Source organism: Solanum verrucosum, unplaced genomic scaffold, assembly GCF_900185275.1.
Source record: "Solanum verrucosum unplaced genomic scaffold, falcon-dt-bn FXZP01000218.1, whole genome shotgun sequence".
In the NCBI taxonomy this organism is placed as follows: domain Eukaryota; kingdom Viridiplantae; phylum Streptophyta; class Magnoliopsida; order Solanales; family Solanaceae; genus Solanum; species Solanum verrucosum.
In genome coordinates this window covers 2665455-2685636 of record NW_026020464.1, presented here as the reverse complement: position 1 = coordinate 2685636, position 20182 = coordinate 2665455, and the positions used below count along the sequence as shown (strand labels likewise).

The window sequence follows — 20182 nt, the reverse complement described above, 5'->3', positions numbered from 1 at the left end:
AATATATAATTAATTTGATCTATATATTATTGTAGATTGTATTTTCAAGGTCAGGCAATGTTGAAGCATTTGGTGTTCCTTTAGCTTATTAGAGTTTATAATAATTCCCTTTGTTTGCAAATAATGAAAGATATGTATCATGCTTAATTATGGCATTCTCTTATACTCTATGAAATAGGAACATTTAATTCGAGACTATCCCTAGTCGTAATACACTACTTAAAATTAGAAACGACTCCAAACTAATTCATGGTCTAGCATGACACTAAGATTTATACGTTGAATGTTTGAATTTGAAAGATGCACGTAAATTCAAATCTTTACTTAAATAGTCAAATGGAAAACATCTCAATAGATCATGAAATTATAACTACTATTTGACGGTGTGTCTGAAAACCTCTATTAAGATGAGTTGAAAGTGTATCATAATAAATTTCATTAATTTCTTATAAAGTCAGGAAAATAAATATTTACATTAAAATCAATGAAACACTTAATATAAGAAGAATGGCATCAACATGTGTTCTGCATAGACTTATTTTAAGTATTTTAAAGTTAAAATAGTTTTAAGCAGTTTTATAGTATTTGAATTTTAAAAAATTATAAATAGTTTTAAGGTAAACTAATAAAAATAAGCCAAAACTAAAAAGTCAATCCAAATCGGCTCTTATTAAGTATCATGTCTGAAAAGCACATTTGCATGAATAAATATCCTTTTTTTATTTTTATTTTTTTTACACGACTCAAAATTTAGTCGGGTTTCAACATAAATAAGGATGTGGGGTGAAAAATAAAATTTAAAATTTAAAAGGACAAATTAAATTGGACTTTTCCTTGCTCTTGATTTGTCACTTGGGACTCTAGTTTACCAAGTGTAGTCATAGGTATCCATCATGCCACGTTTCTCTTAAAGTCCCCTTGCAAAGATGTGGTTTAAAAAATCGAAATGACTTATTCAAAATGCATGTGTTACTGACTTTATAATAAAAGTTGACATTTTCTATTTTACATGGTTATTAATAAATTATTAACAGATTGATTAATTTTATTATTTTACTTTTTGTTCATATTAATTAGTCTCTTGAAAAAATCTGGGTCTTCAAAATTTGTTTAAATTCCAAATTCATATTATTTTAGTGGTAAAATGGGGGAAAAAATTAGTTATATTTTGATTTAATAAGTGATCAAATAATATAAGACAAATACTTCTAATAAGATGCCTATCTAATATGAGACGGAGGTAGTATAATCTTATTATGATTAGCTTCACTCTTCATGGTAACAACTTTGTTGATAACTCAAATTTCATCTTTTTCATTAATTTCCTTATAAAGAGAAATTGAAACTAAATTACTCCACTTTAAATAGAGGTATTGAAGAAAATTAGAAAAGGATTAGGGTGTTTTGGGTATTGAAGAAAATATTTTTATGAAAAAAAAGTACTCTTTCTATATTATTTTATGTGGCACTTTTCGGATTTCGAGATTCAAATAAGTCTATCTTTGACCGTAAATATTTTATAAATCTTTTAAACATTTTGAATTATCAATTAATGTTACTTATAGTACTTTCGTGTGTCACATATATTAAGAACTTGAACTATTGTAAAACTCTTACTCTTTAATAACCTTTATCTTCTACATATTTTTAATCATAATATTTGTTCTTGATATAATTAGTTCCTCAATATTATTGGATGATTTCTTATAAATTAGTCAATTGTCACTTTCTCTATTGTGTTTGTACATGTGCAAGTAAAATATAAGATACTCAATTTGATGACCTATTTAGTATTCATTATTTAGCCAGTAGCAGCTACTTTTTCTTGCTCTTTCATGTCATTATCCATGAACACCCAAATTTATCACGTGAAAGATAAATAGCCCCTCGTATTCTCAAATGTGTGTTCCTTATTATTCTAGAGCTAGTAAATCATAAAAAGATATCATTAATTAAGTTTTTAAAAACTTTTTTTAATTATATTTTAAAAAAGTTGAAAATATTTTGAAATATATTGTATTGGACAAAGAAAGAACAACTAAAGAATATTGAACAAACCAAGTCACATGTTTGTTATTCTGAAGGGCACCAGCTAAACAAAAATATAGGAGATAAAAACAACTAAAAGTAATTAGAAGAAGACTCTTAGAAGAATCAAGAAAGGTTACAAGTAGCAGTAGTTATAATAGCAGGGACTCTCCAATTGTTTCTTGTATTAACCATTAACAAAGAATAGAAAAGTATTAATATAGAAACATTTAAACTTTTATGAATAAAGAATGTGAAAGGTTAAGAAGCAATAGGTAAAATTACGTGATAATATCTATCTATTTATCTATTTATCTATCTCTCTCTATATATATACATATATATATACTACCTTAAAAGGATGAACTCCTAACTTGAATGTTAAATTACTATAATACCTTCAACTTAAAATTGAACAAGTAGACACAGTATCCTACAAGGCATATATAATACACGTAGGACACCACTTTGTACACAAAATTGTCATTTAGGATCCCATATAGAATGAATGTGTCTATTTATTTAATTTTATACTAGCTTAAGTGCCTACTTGAACACACCCAAAGTTAAAGGTCATAATTGACAGCTGAACCAAGTTAAGGGTCATGTATTTGCCTAAACCATATAAAGGGTAAGCATTATGTCTTTCATGGATCAACAAATTTTGAGATTCATAACTTCTCAACTAACAATGCCTTTGTTCTTCAAGATTTCCCTCTTCTTCTTCTTCTATTTCTTCTTTGTTATATACTAGATAACTTATTCGTGTGTCACATATATTAAGAACTTGAAATATTGTAAAATTCTTACTCTTTAATAACCTTTATCTTCTACATATTTTTAATCATAATATTTGTTCTTGATATAATTAGTTCCTCAATATTATTGGATGATTTCTTATAAATTAGTCAATTGCCACTTTCTCTATTGTGTTTGTACATGTGCAAGTAAAGTATAAGATACTTAATTTGATGACCTATTTACTATTCATTATTTAGCCGATAGCAGCTACTTTTCTTGCTCTTTCATGTCATTGTCCATGAACGCCCAAATTTATCACGTGAAAGATAATAGCCCCTCGTATTCTCAAATGTGTGTTCCTTGATTATTCCAGAGCTAGTAAATCATAAAAAGATCTCATTAATTAAGTTTTTAAAAACTTTTTTTAATTATATTTTTAAAAAATTGAAAATATTTTGAAATATATTGTTTTGGACAAAGAAAGAACAACTAAAGAATATTGAACAAACCAAGTCACATGTTTGTTATTATGAAGGGCACCAGCTAGACAAAAATTCGACTAAGGAAATTGATGATTTTTTGGTTGAAAAGGACCATTTTGAAGATACACTCTTCTTATTGCATCACGCTCATTCGGATGATACTTTCAAATTGGTAACCTTTCTCTAGGATTAAATTTTAAGGAAGTTAAATCAACTCTTTCACTTTGTCGACCTTGCTCCAACTCATTACCGTTTTCTTCTTCTAAGTTAAAAGAATTTTGAGGTGTTAAACTTGATTTTGAAAGATTGCGAGATACTTTAGAATAATATATCTCCATTGAGTTGGTCTGAATTAGTAATTTAAATAAATTAGATAACTCTAAACAATTTCAAGAAATTAAATCTATAAAAGTTGATATTTCAAGAAATTTCAATTAAAACTAAAAAGAAAAGAGAACTTACAATTAAAGAAAAAACGATAGTAGCATCAACCTATCAACGCAGACCGTAACAACACTTGAAGGTTTCTTTTAGACTTAGGTTTTACTTTATAACTTATTATTGTTTCCAATTCTGATTTGAATAGGTAATAAATTTTTTATAGTAGGTTAAATGTAGTATTCTAGTTCAACTGGGTTGTTTTAGCCTAATTTGAGTAGGAATAGGGAGGTTGGAGGTTCAAATCCTTCTTAAACTTTTCTCTTTTTCTCTGAAAAAAGGCTCAAAAATTAAAGCAAAAAACGCACCTATTGAGATTTCAACTCAGGTGCGGTGTTGAGAGACATGACTGTTTCATTCCCGTTGTAAACCACACGAGCCACGTCAATTCCTTGTTCAAGGAGTGTCATTTATAATATTTATACTTTTGTTTTTATTTTTCCATATTTATATATATATATAAAAATAAATACTAAAAATTTTCAACAAAGCCGTGTCGGCTGAGCCCCTGATATAAGGTGGGTCCGCCCCTGAGTGACATTATAGCTAGTGCTAGTACTCTATCACAATTCACATCATTTCTTATCCATTATAAATTTATGCCTCAATACACCAATATTTCATCAAACTCTTAATTGTTTGTAACTTTGAAGCTTATATTTTAAAAAACATGAAAGTAGCAGTGGTTGGAGCAGGGATAAGTGGACTAGTTGCTGCATATGAATTGGCAAAATCTGGTGTCAAAGTTGTGGTTTATGAGAAGGAACATTATCTAGGCGGCCGTGCTAAGACCGTTACTGTCAATGGCATCGATCTTGACCTTGGCTTTATGGTCTTCAATGGTGTAAGTACGATCAGAGGGTGTTTGAGTAAGCTTATAAAATGATCAAACCATTTAATTAGTTTTAACTAGAGCTGTCAATATGGGCTGGCCCACCCCATCTGGGCTAATCGGCTTTGAAATTTTACGAGTCAGGCCGGGCTAACCAATTTTTTGTGTGGGCCAGAAAATGGTTGGCTCAGCCCACAAGTACGCAGGCTACGGGCTTTGTCAGGCTAGCCCTCTTTTCTTAAACGTATATTTTTTATAATTTTTAAATTAAATTATAATTTAAAAATATTATCATAAATATCGACAAGACAATATTACATGGTGTTAGTGTTACTACTTGTTAATCAAATCCACAAATAAAATTATTTTTATAACATTTATTAAGTTTGATTTCAAGTAAAAGCATAAATAGCTAAATAGAAATATTAACCTAATTGTTTTCCAATGATCATAATAAAACATAATATTTCATAGCTACGGCCAATGTAGTGATTCTCTAGAAATTTTAGGGATTTTTATTTTATTTAGCACATATTTTATAAACATAATTTGTATTTAAATTGTAATATTTCAATCTTTAAAAATATTTTGAGTTTAGACTCTTATTATTTTTAATACTCTATTTTATTTTTATTTTTTAATTAATTTTTATTTGGTCCACGGGCCGTCCCTATTCATATTTCTCAAGCCCTACAAATCGACAGACTTATTAAGGCCGGGCTAAAAATCTCTTTTCTTAAATGGGCTCCAAAAATCGTAGCCCAACCCTATCAAATTATGAATTAGGCCAGGTCAACCCAACGGGCCTAGCCCATATTGACGGCTCTAGTTGTAACTTGTAAGCATTTATTTTTATACTTAAATGCGCGTTATTGATAAATGCTAAAGTGCTCATAACTTAAGTGTGTGCATGGAAGGATTACAAATTTAAGTCATTTTTGATGTGTTAGTGTATCATTTTGGCCCTTTTCCAACTTATATTTCGAAAAATGTTTGTTATATAAGGTGTGTATTGAATTATAATTTAAGGGTGTGTTTGGTATGAAGGAAAATGTTTTCCTAGAAAAAAATTGATTTTTGACTTATTTTCTCATGTTTGGTTGGTGAGTAGAAAATATTTTCCGGAAAAAAATTTTAGTGTTTGATTTATGAATGAAAAATATTTTTGAAAAATATCTTTTATTTTTACTAGAGTAGAAAATAATTTTTGAAATTGAAAATATATTTTAAAAACAAACTTAAATTTTTTTTGGGGGTGGGGGTGGGGGTGGGGGAGGCGTGGTAGGGGGCGGGTGAGGGGGGGTCGAGGGTAGGGGTGAAAAATTGAAATTTTGAAGTTGAAAATATTTTTTAAAAACAAACTTAAATTTATTTTTTTGGGTGGTGGGGGGTGGTAGGGAGTGGGTGGGGGGGTCGAGGGTTGGGGTGAAAAAATATAATTTTGAAGTTGAAAATATTTTTTAAAAATAAACTTAAAATTTTTTATTTGGGGGGTGGGTGGGGAGGGGGTTGCTTGGTAGGGGTGAAAAAAATGAAATTTTGAAATTGAAAATATATTTGAAAAACAAACTTAAAATTATTTTTTGGGGGTGGTGGGGAAGGGGGGCTAGTAGGGGGTGGGTGGGTGGGGGGACGGGGGTAGGGGTGCAAAAATGAAATTTTGAAATTGAAAATATTTTTTAAAGACAAACTTAAATTTTTTTTTGGGGGAGGGGGGGGAGGGGGCTGGTAGGGGGTGGGTGGGTGGGGGGTCGAGGGTAGGGGTGAAAAAATAAAATTTTGAAATTGAAAATATTTTTTAAAAACAAACTTAAAATTTTTTTTGGGGTGAGGGGGTGGGGGAGCTGGTAGGGGTGGGTGGGGGGTAGGGTCAAGGGTAGGGTGAAAAAATGAAATTCTGAAGTTGAAAATATTTTTTAAAAACAAACTTAAAAAAAAAATTGGCAGGGTAGGGGGACTGGTAGGGGGTGTGGGGGATTGGGTAGGAGGTGCGTGGGGGTGGGGGGTGGGGGTCGAGGATAGGGTGAAAAAAAGAAATTTTGAAATTGAAAATATTTTTTAAAAACAAACTTGAATTTTTTTTTGGGGTAGGGGTGGCGAGTAGGGGGTGGGTGGATTGGGGGGGCGGGTCGAGCGTAGGGGTGAAAAAATAAATTTTGAAGTTGAAAATATTATTTAAAAACTAGCTCAATTATTTTTTCTTTGGGGGGGGGGGCTGGCCGGGGAGGGAGGGTGGGTGAACGAGGATCGGGATGAAAAAATAAAAAATCGAAGTTGAAAATATTTTTTAAAAATAAACTTAATTTTTTTTCTTTTTGAAGGGGGTTGGGGGGTGATAGGGGGGTTGATAGGGTAGTAGATGGGGGGAGTGAGGGTAGTGGGTGGGGGGTAAAAAAATAAAAATTTGAAATTAGAAATATCTTTTAAAAATAATTTTTAATATTTTTTGAGAGGGGTGGGGGTAGGGGTGAGGGTGGGGTAAAAAATTAAATTTAAAAACAAGCTTTAAAAAAAAAAAAATATTTTTTTTTGGTGGGGGGGTGTGGTTGGGGGGCTGGTTTGAGGGTAGGAACAAAATAAATTGATTTTTACAACAAAAAAGTAATTGTAATTTGAAGTTAAAGAGAGTTTTGGAAAATGTTTTCCTAAAGTTTTTAGAAGGGAAGTCATTTTCCTTAAATTTGAGGAAAATGAGTTGATTTGGAAAACATTTAACCCAACCAAACATGAGAAAAATTGGAAAATGTTTTCCTTCATACCAAACACACCCTAAATGTCTATGTATATCATCATGTTATATAAGCTTTGCAAATTCATGTAGTCTCTAATGAAGTTTGAGTGACTAAATGATTAAATCATATCAAACTAATTGAGTATATGTATATTTAGCCAACTAGAAATAACTTCAAACATGTTAGAAGTCAACATTTTTACTCTCCGATAAATATCTAATAAGTAACATTATTACTCTCAAATGATTTTACAGGAAACTTATTCAAACCTGATAGAATTTTTTGAGTTGCTCGGAGTTGATATGAACATCTCTGATATGTCATTCTCAGTGAGCTTAGACCAAAGCCGTGGTTGTGAATGGGGTACTCGAAATGGATTCTCTAGTTTGTTTGCACAGAAGAAGAATGTACTGAATCCATATTTTTGGCAAATGATTAGAGAAATTATCAGATTCAAACAGGATGTCATAAGGTAACAATAACATATTTCATTACATATGTTAATTTTTGAGTATTCTGTTAATTTACTCATCTCATGAGAAATTTAGAGCACATGTATAGTTTTCTTTGTTCATTTGAAGATCATGCATTAGATGGAAATGGACTAAATCGTTCTGTTTTGGGCACTTGCTTTATTTATGTGTTAAGCGAAAGATCTATCTTCAATGAAGTTTATTTTATCACGATTACGTTTCTCACTGCATTGCAGTCACCTCGAAGAATTGGACAACAATCCTGACAGTGATCGCAATGAAACATTAGGACAATTTATTAAGTCACATGGCTATTCGGAGCTATTTCAGAAGGCTTATCTGGTGTGACACTGCAGTTTGTCCTTGTTATTGATTTTGATACTTGTATAATTTTTTCCTTTTTTGTTCATTCAAAAAATTAATCTTGCAACAAGCAATTGACACATATGTTTCACAGGCTCCAATATGTGCTTCAATATGGTCTTGCTCCTCGGAACGAGTAATGGGCTTTTCTGCTTATTACATTCTTTCATTCTTCCACGACCAACATCTTCTGCAGGTTTTTTTCTCTTAGCTACAGATCAAGTAGATAGAACACTTTGTGTGTTGATTATAGCCAATTGTTAAATGTGGTGCACGCAAATACAGAATTGGAATGCTTAGCTTTTACTCATCTTATTGCCCTTGTGCCTAAGCGTGCTTTTATTTCTTTCTTTGTAGCTCTTTGGTCTCCCCCAATTGCTCACTGTAAGATGGCAATCACATATAGACAAGGTGATTTTTCATTCATAGATACTTCAAAGTTCTTACTATTATCTGTGATTTGTTAAGTTAAGCCTGTACATCCTTGAGAGTGATTCGATGGCAGTATCAAACGCAGGTTAAGGAGGAGCTGGAAAAGAGAGGCTGCCAAATAAGAACTAATTGTGAAGTAAATTCTGTAACAACAAATGAAGAAGGTCTAGATTGATTTTATCTTTTGGCTTCTTGCAAGAGTTCGCTGTGCGCTACATACTACTTGTGATTCTAACTGTAAATGAAAGTGCCCTTCATGCAGGTTGTACCATAGATTGCATTGATGGTGCCACAGATGTATATGACGGATGCATAATCGCTGTACGTGCTACAGATTCTCTGAGAATGTTAGGCAAAGAGGCAACATTTGATGAAACAAGAATACTGGGTGCTTTCCAGTATGTCTATAGGTACTTTCGACTCCTATATTTGAATACCTTGGATTTCATTCCTCTTTAATTCTACTTTTTATCTATTGCCCGACATCACTTACGTTGTATATATATTTGTATTTTCTGTTACCAGAGGAGCTTTATTTTGTGGTTTGGTGAAGTTCAATTAGATTCTACAACACCTGCTAGATTTCTGAGCAAATATGAAATTTGTATTGGAGGCCAAGATTAATATAGTTAGCCTCCATTCTGCCTCTAAAATTCTACATTCCTCTGTGACAGTGACGTTTTCCTTCATCATGACAAAACATTCCTGCCTCGCAACCCAACAACATGGTGTGCTTGTAACTTTCTTGGAACCACGAATAATAGAGGATGTGCGACATATTGGCTCAATATAATCCAGGTGTGTTATGGAATACAGTGATTTAGGACCTTGTATAGAAAGTAGAAAATAATGTTTTCAGTTGGAAGTCATTTCTCTTAAATTTTCAACTGTCTAAACTTACAGAATCTTGGTGATTCAAAGCTGCCTTATCTCGTAACCCTCGATCCTCCTCACACACCAGAGCATACGTTGCTTAAGTGGACAACCAGTCATCCAGTACCCTCAGTTGCTGCATCAAAAGCTTCATGTGAGCTATATCAAATCCAAGGAAAGAGAGGAATATGGTTTTGTGGAGCATATCAAGGTATGAATCTCTTTTTTAGCAGAGTGTTGAGAGTTGCTTCAAGATATCTGTTCCCTTGTAACCTGCTTTTGTGCATAGTCTACAGTTGGACTCTTCAACTTTGTTCAATTTAGTGAACCAGTTTCTCTAACTGTTAGTCCTGTAATATTGCAGCTTATAAGTTTAATTTGAATCTGTTTACCCCAATTACGTTTCTATTTTGATGAAATTGATATTTAGGGGACTAAACTAGCTGCCAAGCTATTTTCACAGAGAGAATTTTAGTTTTCTTTCCACTTCCCTTTAGCGCACAAACTTTATTTTCCGCTTTGTGCTTCACTGTTTATTGATGTATATTTGCTGCAATATTTCAGGCTATGGCTTCCATGAGGATGGACTTAAGGTAGTATATACTACTTCTGTTAATAATAAATAAAATCAAATTTGGAGTCTTTTGCAGCTTTTGTTCTTATATAGATGATTGTCCTCCTCAGGCTGGTGTGGCTGCTGCAGATGGCATGCTTAGAAGGACTTGTTGTATTCTGGATAACCCCAAGCATATGGTGCCAACCTGGCCTGAAACTGGAGCACGCCTCCTCGTTACTAGATTTCTCAAAAGTTTCATTCAAACAGGATGCATAATGTGAGTGATGATAGTTTCACCTTGTATTACTTTAATCCCAAACAGGATACACATATGTACTTTTTGTTATTATATTATTCATAGCTTCAAATCATTCATGCTAATGCCAGAATATTACTGGGGAGATTTTTGAGCTTTTAATAACTTTATTTATATGTTATAATATACAGCTTGTTGGAAGAAGGAGGCAAAATTTTCACCTTCCAAGGAACAGAGAAGAAATGCTCTCTCAAAGTTTCTCTTAGAGTTCATAATACACAGTTCTACTGGAAGGTAAATTGAAATTTCCTTTGCCCCTACAAGTGATCAAAAACTTAACCAATCTCTTACAGGTTGCAACTCGAGCTGACATAGGGATTGCTGATGCTTTTATTCATGGGGATATCTCCTTTGTTAATAAGAATGAAGGTCTTCTTAATCTTTTCATGGTGAGGGAATGGCTCGATATCTTTGTAAATAGATATTTATCGGTACTTAGCTTCCTAATATCTTTTGCAGATATATGTTGCCAACAGAGATTTGAAAGCATCTGTTAAAAGGTAAAATAGTTTACTTACTGATCTGAAATCAAGAAACACAAACTTGTGTTCATATGTTAAAGTTTGTCATCATTTTGTGTGGCTCTAGAGGCTGGTGGACACCATTACTAGATGTGTTATCTGCAAAATATTTCATTGGACATGTTTCAAATCGAAACACCCTGACTCAGGCTCGTCGGAATATCTCTCGTCATTATGACCTGGTAATTAATCAACTTGCATATTATATCACCTGATTTCAAAGATTGCTAGTGAAATTAAAGTAGTTAATCCTGCACATACTTTTGCCAATTGCAGTAGATTTATCACTTCCTTCTTGTATTTTTTTCTTTTCCAGAGTAATGAACTCTTTTCACTCTTTCTGGATGAGACAATGACATACTCATGCGCAATTTTCAAGGTTAGCTCTCCAAACTTTTTAAATGCTTGCCACTTTTTTCTTCGTATGTTAAGCTATATTTCTTGTTCCAAGGTAATCTAATAATCTATTATTCTTTCCGAATTTGTATAGAGTGAGGACGAAGACCTGAAAGATGCACAGCTGAGAAAGATTTCTGTTCTAATTAAAAAGGTATTTCATCAACCAAGTAAAAAACTCTCCTGTTTATACCTAACTTTCAGGCATAATTGGATTCTGTTTCTGTTTTATTTAGGCAAAAATTAGCAAGAAACATCACATTTTAGAGATTGGATTTGGTTGGGGAAGTTTCGCGGTGGAAGTTGTCAAGCAAACAGGATGTAAATATACTGGTATAACTCTTTCGGAGCAGCAACTGGAGTATGCACAGTTGAAAGTTGAGCAGGCAGGCCTTCAGGTATAGTACTAATCATAATGTCTATATGGATCTTGGACAATATAACAGTCTTGCAGTATTTCTGATTGTATGAATATAATTGCTATAAGATGAGGCAATCGATAAAGCTACGAGGAAATTCCTTTTTTGAACTGTGAGAGCTCCTTAAAAAGCCAGGGTAGAGAAGTTATGATGAAAAATTAACTAAAATGCTTCACTATATGCTGCATTCCATATGATCTGTTTAGCACTTGCAAGCCAATTCTTAGGCTAGGATTATCAATCTATTAAAATTCAGTTCCATGATATATTTTCACAGGATCGAATCACCTTACTCCTATGTGACTATCGTCAAATGCCAAATAAGGACAAATATGACAGGATTATATCAATGTGAGCTTTTCTCCATCTACAACTTGACATATTGTATTACTCACTACATGTCGAGTCAGTGTTACAATTGTACTAGTTCATTTTCAGCGAGATGATAGAACATGTCGGTCATGATTACATAGATGAATTCTTTACTTGCTGTGAGTCTGCATTGGCAGAAGATGGGCTTCTAGTTCTACAGGTAATGAATAAAAGTGAACCTTCAATATAGTCCACTTTGTTCAGTTTTACCCTTCAATTTCCTTCACTGTTCTGCTGCCTTTGTATCTTTATGTTGTTTCTCATAAGCTTTGGATCTACTTAGTTCTCTTCAATACCAGATGAGAGGTATGACAGTCACAGGCAGAGCACAGACTTCTTGAGAGAGTATATATTCCCAGGTGCATGCTTGCCTTCACTAAGTCGAATAATATCAGGCATGGTTGCTGCATCCAGACTATGGTTAGTGATTTTGCTAGCGTGCTTGTCAATCTTTCAAAAGAATTTCTCTGAAAGAATTTGATAAATGATATAAACAAATGCAGTGTTGTGCATGTGGAAGAGATAGGAATTCATTACTATCAGACACTGAGATGTTGGCGACATAACTTCCTGAAAAACAAAAGGTAACAAAACTAAAATAAATGCTTATAACTTGGACACCCTTCATGAAATTTCTGGCTACGCCGCTATTAACTTGACTACTGATATATAACTGTGTCACTAGACAAATTCGTGCTTTGGGATTCGATGACAAGTTCATTAGGACATGGGAGTACTACTTTGACTATTGTGCTGCTGTATTCAAAACACACACATTTGGAGATTATCAGGTATATATGGTGATAAATCTTTTAAATTATGTTATAGATCATCTAAAAATTAAGTAATTAGAGATGATATAAATTTTGAGTATCCTGTTTTGAACGACTTTATTAAAAAAACTTAAGCCGTTTGAGAGAACAAACTTTTATTTATTTCACCAAATTTGTGAAGGAAAACAACTGATCAAGTGTTGCTTCTTACCTTTGTAGATTGTATTTTCAAGGCCAGGCAATGTTGCAACATTTGGTGATCCTTACAATGTTACTGTGTCTACAGTGTATTAGAGTTTCGTTGTTTCGATTATATATTGTAAATTTGTCTTTGCAAATAAAGAAGTTCCTCAAAACAGCATGAAAGACCTAATGAAGACATATCATGTCTCATTAGTTCATGCTGAAGTATGTGATTTTCTTGTACTGTATTGCATAATAAAACTTATTAAAAAAGAATGAGGCTATTTTTCGTCTTGATCTTATTTTGGGATGTTATATATGGTGAAAATGTACATGTGTATAATATGTTGGTAGTTCCAAGCTTTTTACAGATGAGTATGAAAACTCTATACTGGTGAATTTTGCTAAAATTCAAATTTTTTACCTATAAACCAAATATGAAAGAGAATTATATTTTTTTCTTTCGGAAAAAGTAAAAACATTTATGATAATGTTTTGACTATCCTTTAAGGAAAAAGTAAAACTCAAATATGGTTAACTGTGTCAATAACCAAATTCGTGCTTTAGGATTCGATGACGAGTTCATCAGGACATGGGAGTACTACTTTGACATGTAAAATAATTAATTTGATCTATATATTGTTGTAGATTGTATTTTCAAGGTCAGGCAATGTTGATGCATTTGGTGATCCTTACAATGGTGTTCCTTCAGCTTATTAGAGTTTATAATAATTCCCTTTGTTTGCAAATAATGAAAAATATGTATCATGCTTAATTATGGCATTCTCTTATACTCTATGAAATAGGAACATTTAATTTGAGACTATCCCTAATCGTAATACACTACTTAAAATTTATATGTTGAATGCCTGAATTTGAAAGATGCACGTAAATTCAAATCTTTACTTAAATAGTCAAATGGAAAACATCTCAATAAATCATGAAGTTATAACTACTATTTGACGGTGTGTCTGAAAACCTCTATTAAGATGAGTTTAAAGTGTATCATAATAAATTTCATTAATTTCTTATAAAGTCGGGAAAATAAATATTTACATTAAAATCAATGAAACACTTAATATAAGAAGAATGGCATCAACGTGTGTTATGTATTAACTTATTTTAAGTATTTTTAGTTTTAAGCAGTTTTATAGTATTTGAATAAATTTTAAAAAAATATATTTATAAATAGTTTTAAGGTAAACTGATAAAAATAAGTCAAAATTGAAAAGTCAATCCAAACCAGCTCTTATTAAGGGCCAGTTTGGATTGGCTTAAAAAAAATAGTTTTTAAGTCATAAAATAAAAAAGTCAAACTAAATTGACTTTTAAGTCAAAAAATAAATTTATTTTAAGTGTCATTTTAAACTTATTTTAACTCATTCTTGACCTTGCCAAACACTTCTCAACTTATTTTAAGTCATTTTTTTACTTATTTTAAGTTATTTTTTATATTTGTCAAACACCTCCAGAAGTCAAAAACCGACTTAAAAGTATATTTGACCAACTTTTAAGTCAATCCAAATATCATATAAGTATCATGTCTGAAAAGCACATTTGCATGAATAAATATCCTTTATTTTTTTGTTTTTTTTTTGCACGACTCAAAATTTAGTCGAATTTCAACATAAGTAAGAATGCGGGGTGAAAAATAAAATTTAAAAGGACAAATTAAATTGGACTTTTCCTTGTTCTTGATTTGTCACTTGGAATTCTAGTTTACCAAGTGTAGTCATAGGTATCCATTAGGCCACGTTTCTCTTAAAGTCCACTTGCAAAAATGTGGTTTAAAAATCGAAATGAGTTATTCAAAATGCATGCGTTACTGACTTTATAATAAAAATGGACATTTTCTATTTTATACTATTATTAATAAATTATTAATAGATTGATTAATTTTATTATTTTGCTTTTTGTTCATATTAATTAGTCTCTTGAAAGAATTTGGGTCTTCAAAATTTGTTTAAACTTCCAAAGTCATATTAATTTTAGTGGTAAAATGGGGGGGGGGGGGGGGGGGGGGGATTAGTTATATTTTGATTTAATAAGTCATCAAATAATATGAGACAAATACTTCTAATAAGATGTCTATCTAATATGAGACGGAGATAGTATAATCTTATCATGATTAGCTTCACTCTTCATGCTAACAACTTTGTTGATAACTCAAATTTCATGTTTTTCATTAATTTCCTTATAAAGAAAAATTGAAACTAAATTACTCCACTTTAAATAGATATATTGAAGAAAATTAGAAAAGGATTAGGGTGTTTTTGGTATTGAAGAAAATATTTCTATGAAAAAAAAAAAGTACTCTTTCTATATTATTTTATGTGGCATTTTTCGGATTTCGAGATTTAAATAAGTCTATCTTTGACCATAAATATTTTATAGATCTTTTACACATTTTGAATTATCAATTGTTGTTACTTATAGTACTTTTTACGTAGTTTACAAATATATAAATTTCATTTCAAAAAAATTGAAGATTCCATGCGCAAATTCTCGGTCAAACTTAAACTGTTGGACTCTCGAAAAAATAAAAAATGCCACATAAATTGGGACAAATAGAGTACTCCCTCCGTTTCACAAAGAATGACCTGGTTTGACTTGGCACGGAGTTTAAGTAAATAAAGTAGACTTTTGAATCTTGTGGTCCTAAATTAAAGTTATGTCAAATGTACAAAATTGCCCTTAATCTTGTGGTCTTAAACATGCCACGTGGAAAGCAAAAAGTAAAATGTTACCAAAAAAGGAAAGAGGTCATTTTTTTTTAAACTTACTAAAAAGGAAAGGAGGTCATTCTTTGTGAAACGGAGGGAGTATTATTTTTTTACTCACTTTTTCAGTGTTTGGTAAGTAAGTTGAAAACATTAATAAAGAAAAAAAAATTCCTCCGAACAAATTGTATGAAGGTAAACATTTTCAAAAAATCTTTCCATTTTGAAAATAAGCGATTTTCTCATTTATTTTTGTTTTGTGTTTGAAGTATTTAATTAGTAAGAATATTTTCAAAAAAAAAAATTATAATATGACAAATTAACTAAGTTTTGGGGTGGGCATGGGAGGGTTAGGGTGGAAACCGGGGCGAATGTACCATTATAATTACGAATTCAATTAAATTCATAACTTTCGATGTAAAATATAAATTTATATGCATGTTCTTGGCCCTTTTTAAAAATTATTTCATCTTCCACTATTATAATGTCAAGTTAGGATTAAATCGAAAGACTTTGTATACAACAACAAAGTAGTCATCGTCACTTTGATTAATGTTTTGCTTACTCTATAAGTTTAAAGTTTTATAACTATTAAGTTATTTAAACAAGATATATAAGTAGAAAATATGAAAATTGAATCTTATCTATAACCATAAATAAAGATGATCTGAATAATATAAAAAGTATTTACATTGTATATTAATCTATAGATTTCTTCATCAATATTTATCATTTTAAACTTTCTAACCACCAACCACTCAAAAAGACTTTGATTTTGTTCTCATGTATGTAATCCAAACACCAATAAGTCAACTTTTGTTTTTCAAAATATATCAACTCCTCTGATAATTATGTTTTTCTCTCTTTTGTTCGGTCAGAAAGTTTAAAGCAACGGTAAAATTATTATTGCATGATTATAAGTTACTGTGGATTTGAATCATAAAAACAATCATTAATATTTGCATTATGATAAATTATCTATATCACCTCTTAAAAATACGATCCTTTTCTAATCTTCCTAATGTAGGATATGTTGAAAATCTTACTAATACGATCTTAACTATCACAAGGTGTTGCTAATTTAGAACTCAAGTTGCCCTTTAGAGATTCTGAAGGTTAAAAATTTAGTTAGCGTTTGACCATAGATTTTCAAATATTTTTTAAAATCAGATTTAGGTGCAATTTGGGTTGAAGTTTCAAAATGTGTTTGGTCATAGTTTATTTCTAAATATATCTCATTTTTATTATTTATTTGAAAAAATATGAAATATGATTTATATTTATAAGTTCTAAAAACTATCAAAAATACTCAACTATACCCAACAAACATACTTGCTAATTCCAAATATGCAGAATAACCTTTAGTAATGACGTTCATTATCATTATCACAAATGTATAATTTATATACAGATAAGTTTGACACTAAATTATCATTTTTATAATAAACTAAATAATACATTATCCTAAAAGTATAACACAATATTTTAATAAAAACTACTAATAGTAGTGCAGTTACTAGCCATTACAACTCGTAAAATTACAATTGTTACGAAAATTCATCATTACAAAAATAAAATAAAATTATAATAATGGTAGAAAATGAAAAACATCATGTATTAACAAAGATTTATAAATCTGAAAAATTATTTAGGAATACAAGCAAATTAAATATTATTCAATGTAAGAGATAAAATCAGACAGTATATATTGGCAAGGGTTTACAAATATGAAAAAAGAAATAATAAATTAAGCAAAACAAATTTGAAGTAAATTCATACAAATCAAGCAAAACAAATTTAAAGTAAATTCATATTTAATTTGTATGAATTTGAAGGAGAATTTGGAATTTGAAACTTAATCTCCCAAAACTAAATAATTTCTATGGCTTATTTTGCATAAATTAGAGGAAAATGTGTGTCGTTGGAAAATTGATCTCTTTGATAAGTCACTATCGTCAAAGACATTGGTTTAATTTGAGATTAATTAGAGTTAATGAATGGTTTAATAACAATTAGCTAGTAAGAGGTTGTCTCAGAAAGACCTTCAGTTCGAACAAATCAAAGCAATAATTAAAAGAAAAGAAGGGTAATGGAGAGAAACATAACAACTAATAACGAAGAAGTATGAAGCATATATACAAGGAACCGTATAACAACTAAGTACGATAATAAGAGTTTTATTTATTCAAAATGATTTAACTAAAAATGCAACAAATCAAGGCTATTGAATTCGTCCAAAGATTAACTACTAACTGAATATTTAGATCTGAAAAATTAGATGGCGTTTGAATGATTAATATAAACATAATTCTCTTTTTTCGAATTAAAAACATAATTCTTGGTAATTAATAAAATTAAAATAACTCTTAAAATAGAAAGAAAAAAAAAAGAGAAAAAAAACGCGTTTGAAGTTATAACTTTTAATTTCGTTTAGGTTTAGAAGTCTCTTTTTTTTAGATGTAATTATTATTTTAGAACTTGCTATTTTGTAAAATTAATTATTATTTTACAAATGATATTTATGTTGTTTTTAAAAGATTGTTCTCATTCAAATAAGGAATCACGTGCGATATACGTACACTAAAATTAAAATATTATAATAAAAATACGAAATATGTTAGCAAAATTTTGTTTGTATTTTTTACCTTTACGTAAATATGTTCTAGCTTTGATAAAATAGTAAACACAAATAATGTTTTTTTTAGTAAACACAAAATTTCACATGACAAAAAATAAAAGAAGAACAAGTATTAATAAGAATTAAACTATATTGTAAAGAAAAATTAATATAATCGGAGAACAAATAGGAAACTTGTTAATTACTATTTACTCCTATTAAAAGGGTTTAAAAACTTCATTAGTAACCTAATTCATTATTCTCCATGGATATTAATTGATTGCTCCTAACCAGGTGAGTTCTTTAAGCTACATTTATTTCATTTTATATCATTTGATTAAAAAAAAAGGTTTTTTTTTTCGTTTTATACCATTTGATTTTAAAATAATTGGTTTTGTTTGTTTTTACCTTCATGTTTTCAACATGAATTTATATGAATTTGGACTTAATTTGCATTGAGAAATCATATTGAGATTAGTCTATTCATCAATTTTTTTTTTAAAAATGTTAGGAAAATTCAACAAATGGATATAAAACAGTGTTTGATTATTCATTTGAAAGATTATAGTTTTGCTAAGTGCAATCACACTTTCCATAAACTTAAGTTTTATTGTAATTTTATTCAATGTTAAATAATCTTTGTTTAATAAATAATTTAATGTTGTAAAGGGTATAAATTTCGTTCAATGTTTAGGGATATTTCTGTCAATTAGCATTTGATAAAAGCATAATTAAAACCCTAACACGAAATGTTGATAGACTATTTTACTCTTAAAAAAATAAAATTTCACATTAGATTAAATTATAATTTGAAATTAATTTTAAAAATAGCTATTAAATCTTTATTTTAAATAATTTCTACGGTAAATGTGTGAGGCACATACAATTACTTGTTGTTATTAGAAATAAAGGTTTTTTTTTGTCACGGCAAATCAGTGAGAAATTTTATCGTGAAAAAATGTACGATGGAAAATAAATTCTTACTATTGTCCAAGAAAAAGCAATAATTTTTATTTTTTTTCATCATCAACATTAATTACTTTTCCCCAAATCATTTCACACGGCCTAAAACTATATACATCAATTAATATAAATATTATTTCTTAAGAGACGTGTAAAATTCAAAGTGAATAAGTAGAAATAACCAATCCTCTAGATCCGTCATCCGTCCACCAGGGGCCTACCTACCTTCGTCAGAAAATTACATTGTATATAGAGGTCAAATTTTGGTTTAGTAAATACATATATAAGCATTGACACCTCTTGACACAAGTTAAATGTTTAGTCTAGTGATTAAGGTGCTGTAAAACCTCCTTGAGGTTGTAGGTTCTAGTCATACAAGCCTCGTACTTAAATTTTTTACAACTATTAACACCCCTTAATAATAATTTTGAGTCCGCTACTGCCTGTCCACGACCCCATAGAGAACCTTCTCACTTATAATTAGTCTATATAACGTGAATCTAAATTACTCAAAACGTGTGTTATATTGTACACTAGATAACTTCTTCTTTTTATGAGTCAACAGAAGACCTTATCTTTTATATATATATGTATATTAAGACATAATAGTGCCCACTGCCCACTCTCTTTTTTTTTCCACTAGGTTCTGTGTCCTTTTGTACTGAGCCAACCAATCCTCACTGCTTAATTTTGTGCTTTTTTTTCTTCCTGCATTTTCTTCTTTGCTTCAACTTCAATCATTAAGGTAAGTTCATTTTCACTTTCACACAATGGCTATGCATTCTACATTTTTTTTCCACTTATAATGACGACGACTATTGATAATCATTCAACTAACAGTTATTATCTCAGAAAGTCATCTGAGAAATCGACCCCTTATATGAGATGTCATGTGTAACATGAGTTTATGGTTGTATTACACAATATCGTCATATAAAATGAAGAGTATTAA

The 20182-nt window shown here is 30.4% G+C and overlaps 1 protein-coding gene across 1 annotated transcript; it reads left to right on the top strand.

The window, feature by feature from the left end:
• The first annotated feature begins 4298 nt into the window (after positions 1–4298).
• Positions 4299–13650, top strand: LOC125808927 (uncharacterized). Its single transcript, XM_049488602.1, has 24 exons — positions 4299–4533; positions 7508–7725; positions 7963–8068; positions 8184–8285; positions 8447–8500; positions 8607–8685; positions 8784–8931; positions 9196–9319; positions 9425–9605; positions 9959–9987; positions 10079–10227; positions 10398–10500; positions 10560–10655; positions 10726–10766; positions 10855–10969; positions 11104–11166; positions 11278–11337; positions 11420–11581; positions 11880–11953; positions 12041–12134; positions 12258–12394; positions 12478–12558; positions 12660–12765; positions 13579–13650. The coding sequence occupies exons 1-24, from the start codon at positions 4360–4362 to the stop codon at positions 13648–13650; spliced, it is 2568 nt and encodes an 855-aa protein (XP_049344559.1). The 5' UTR covers positions 4299–4359.
• The last annotated feature ends 6532 nt before the right edge of the window (positions 13651–20182 follow it).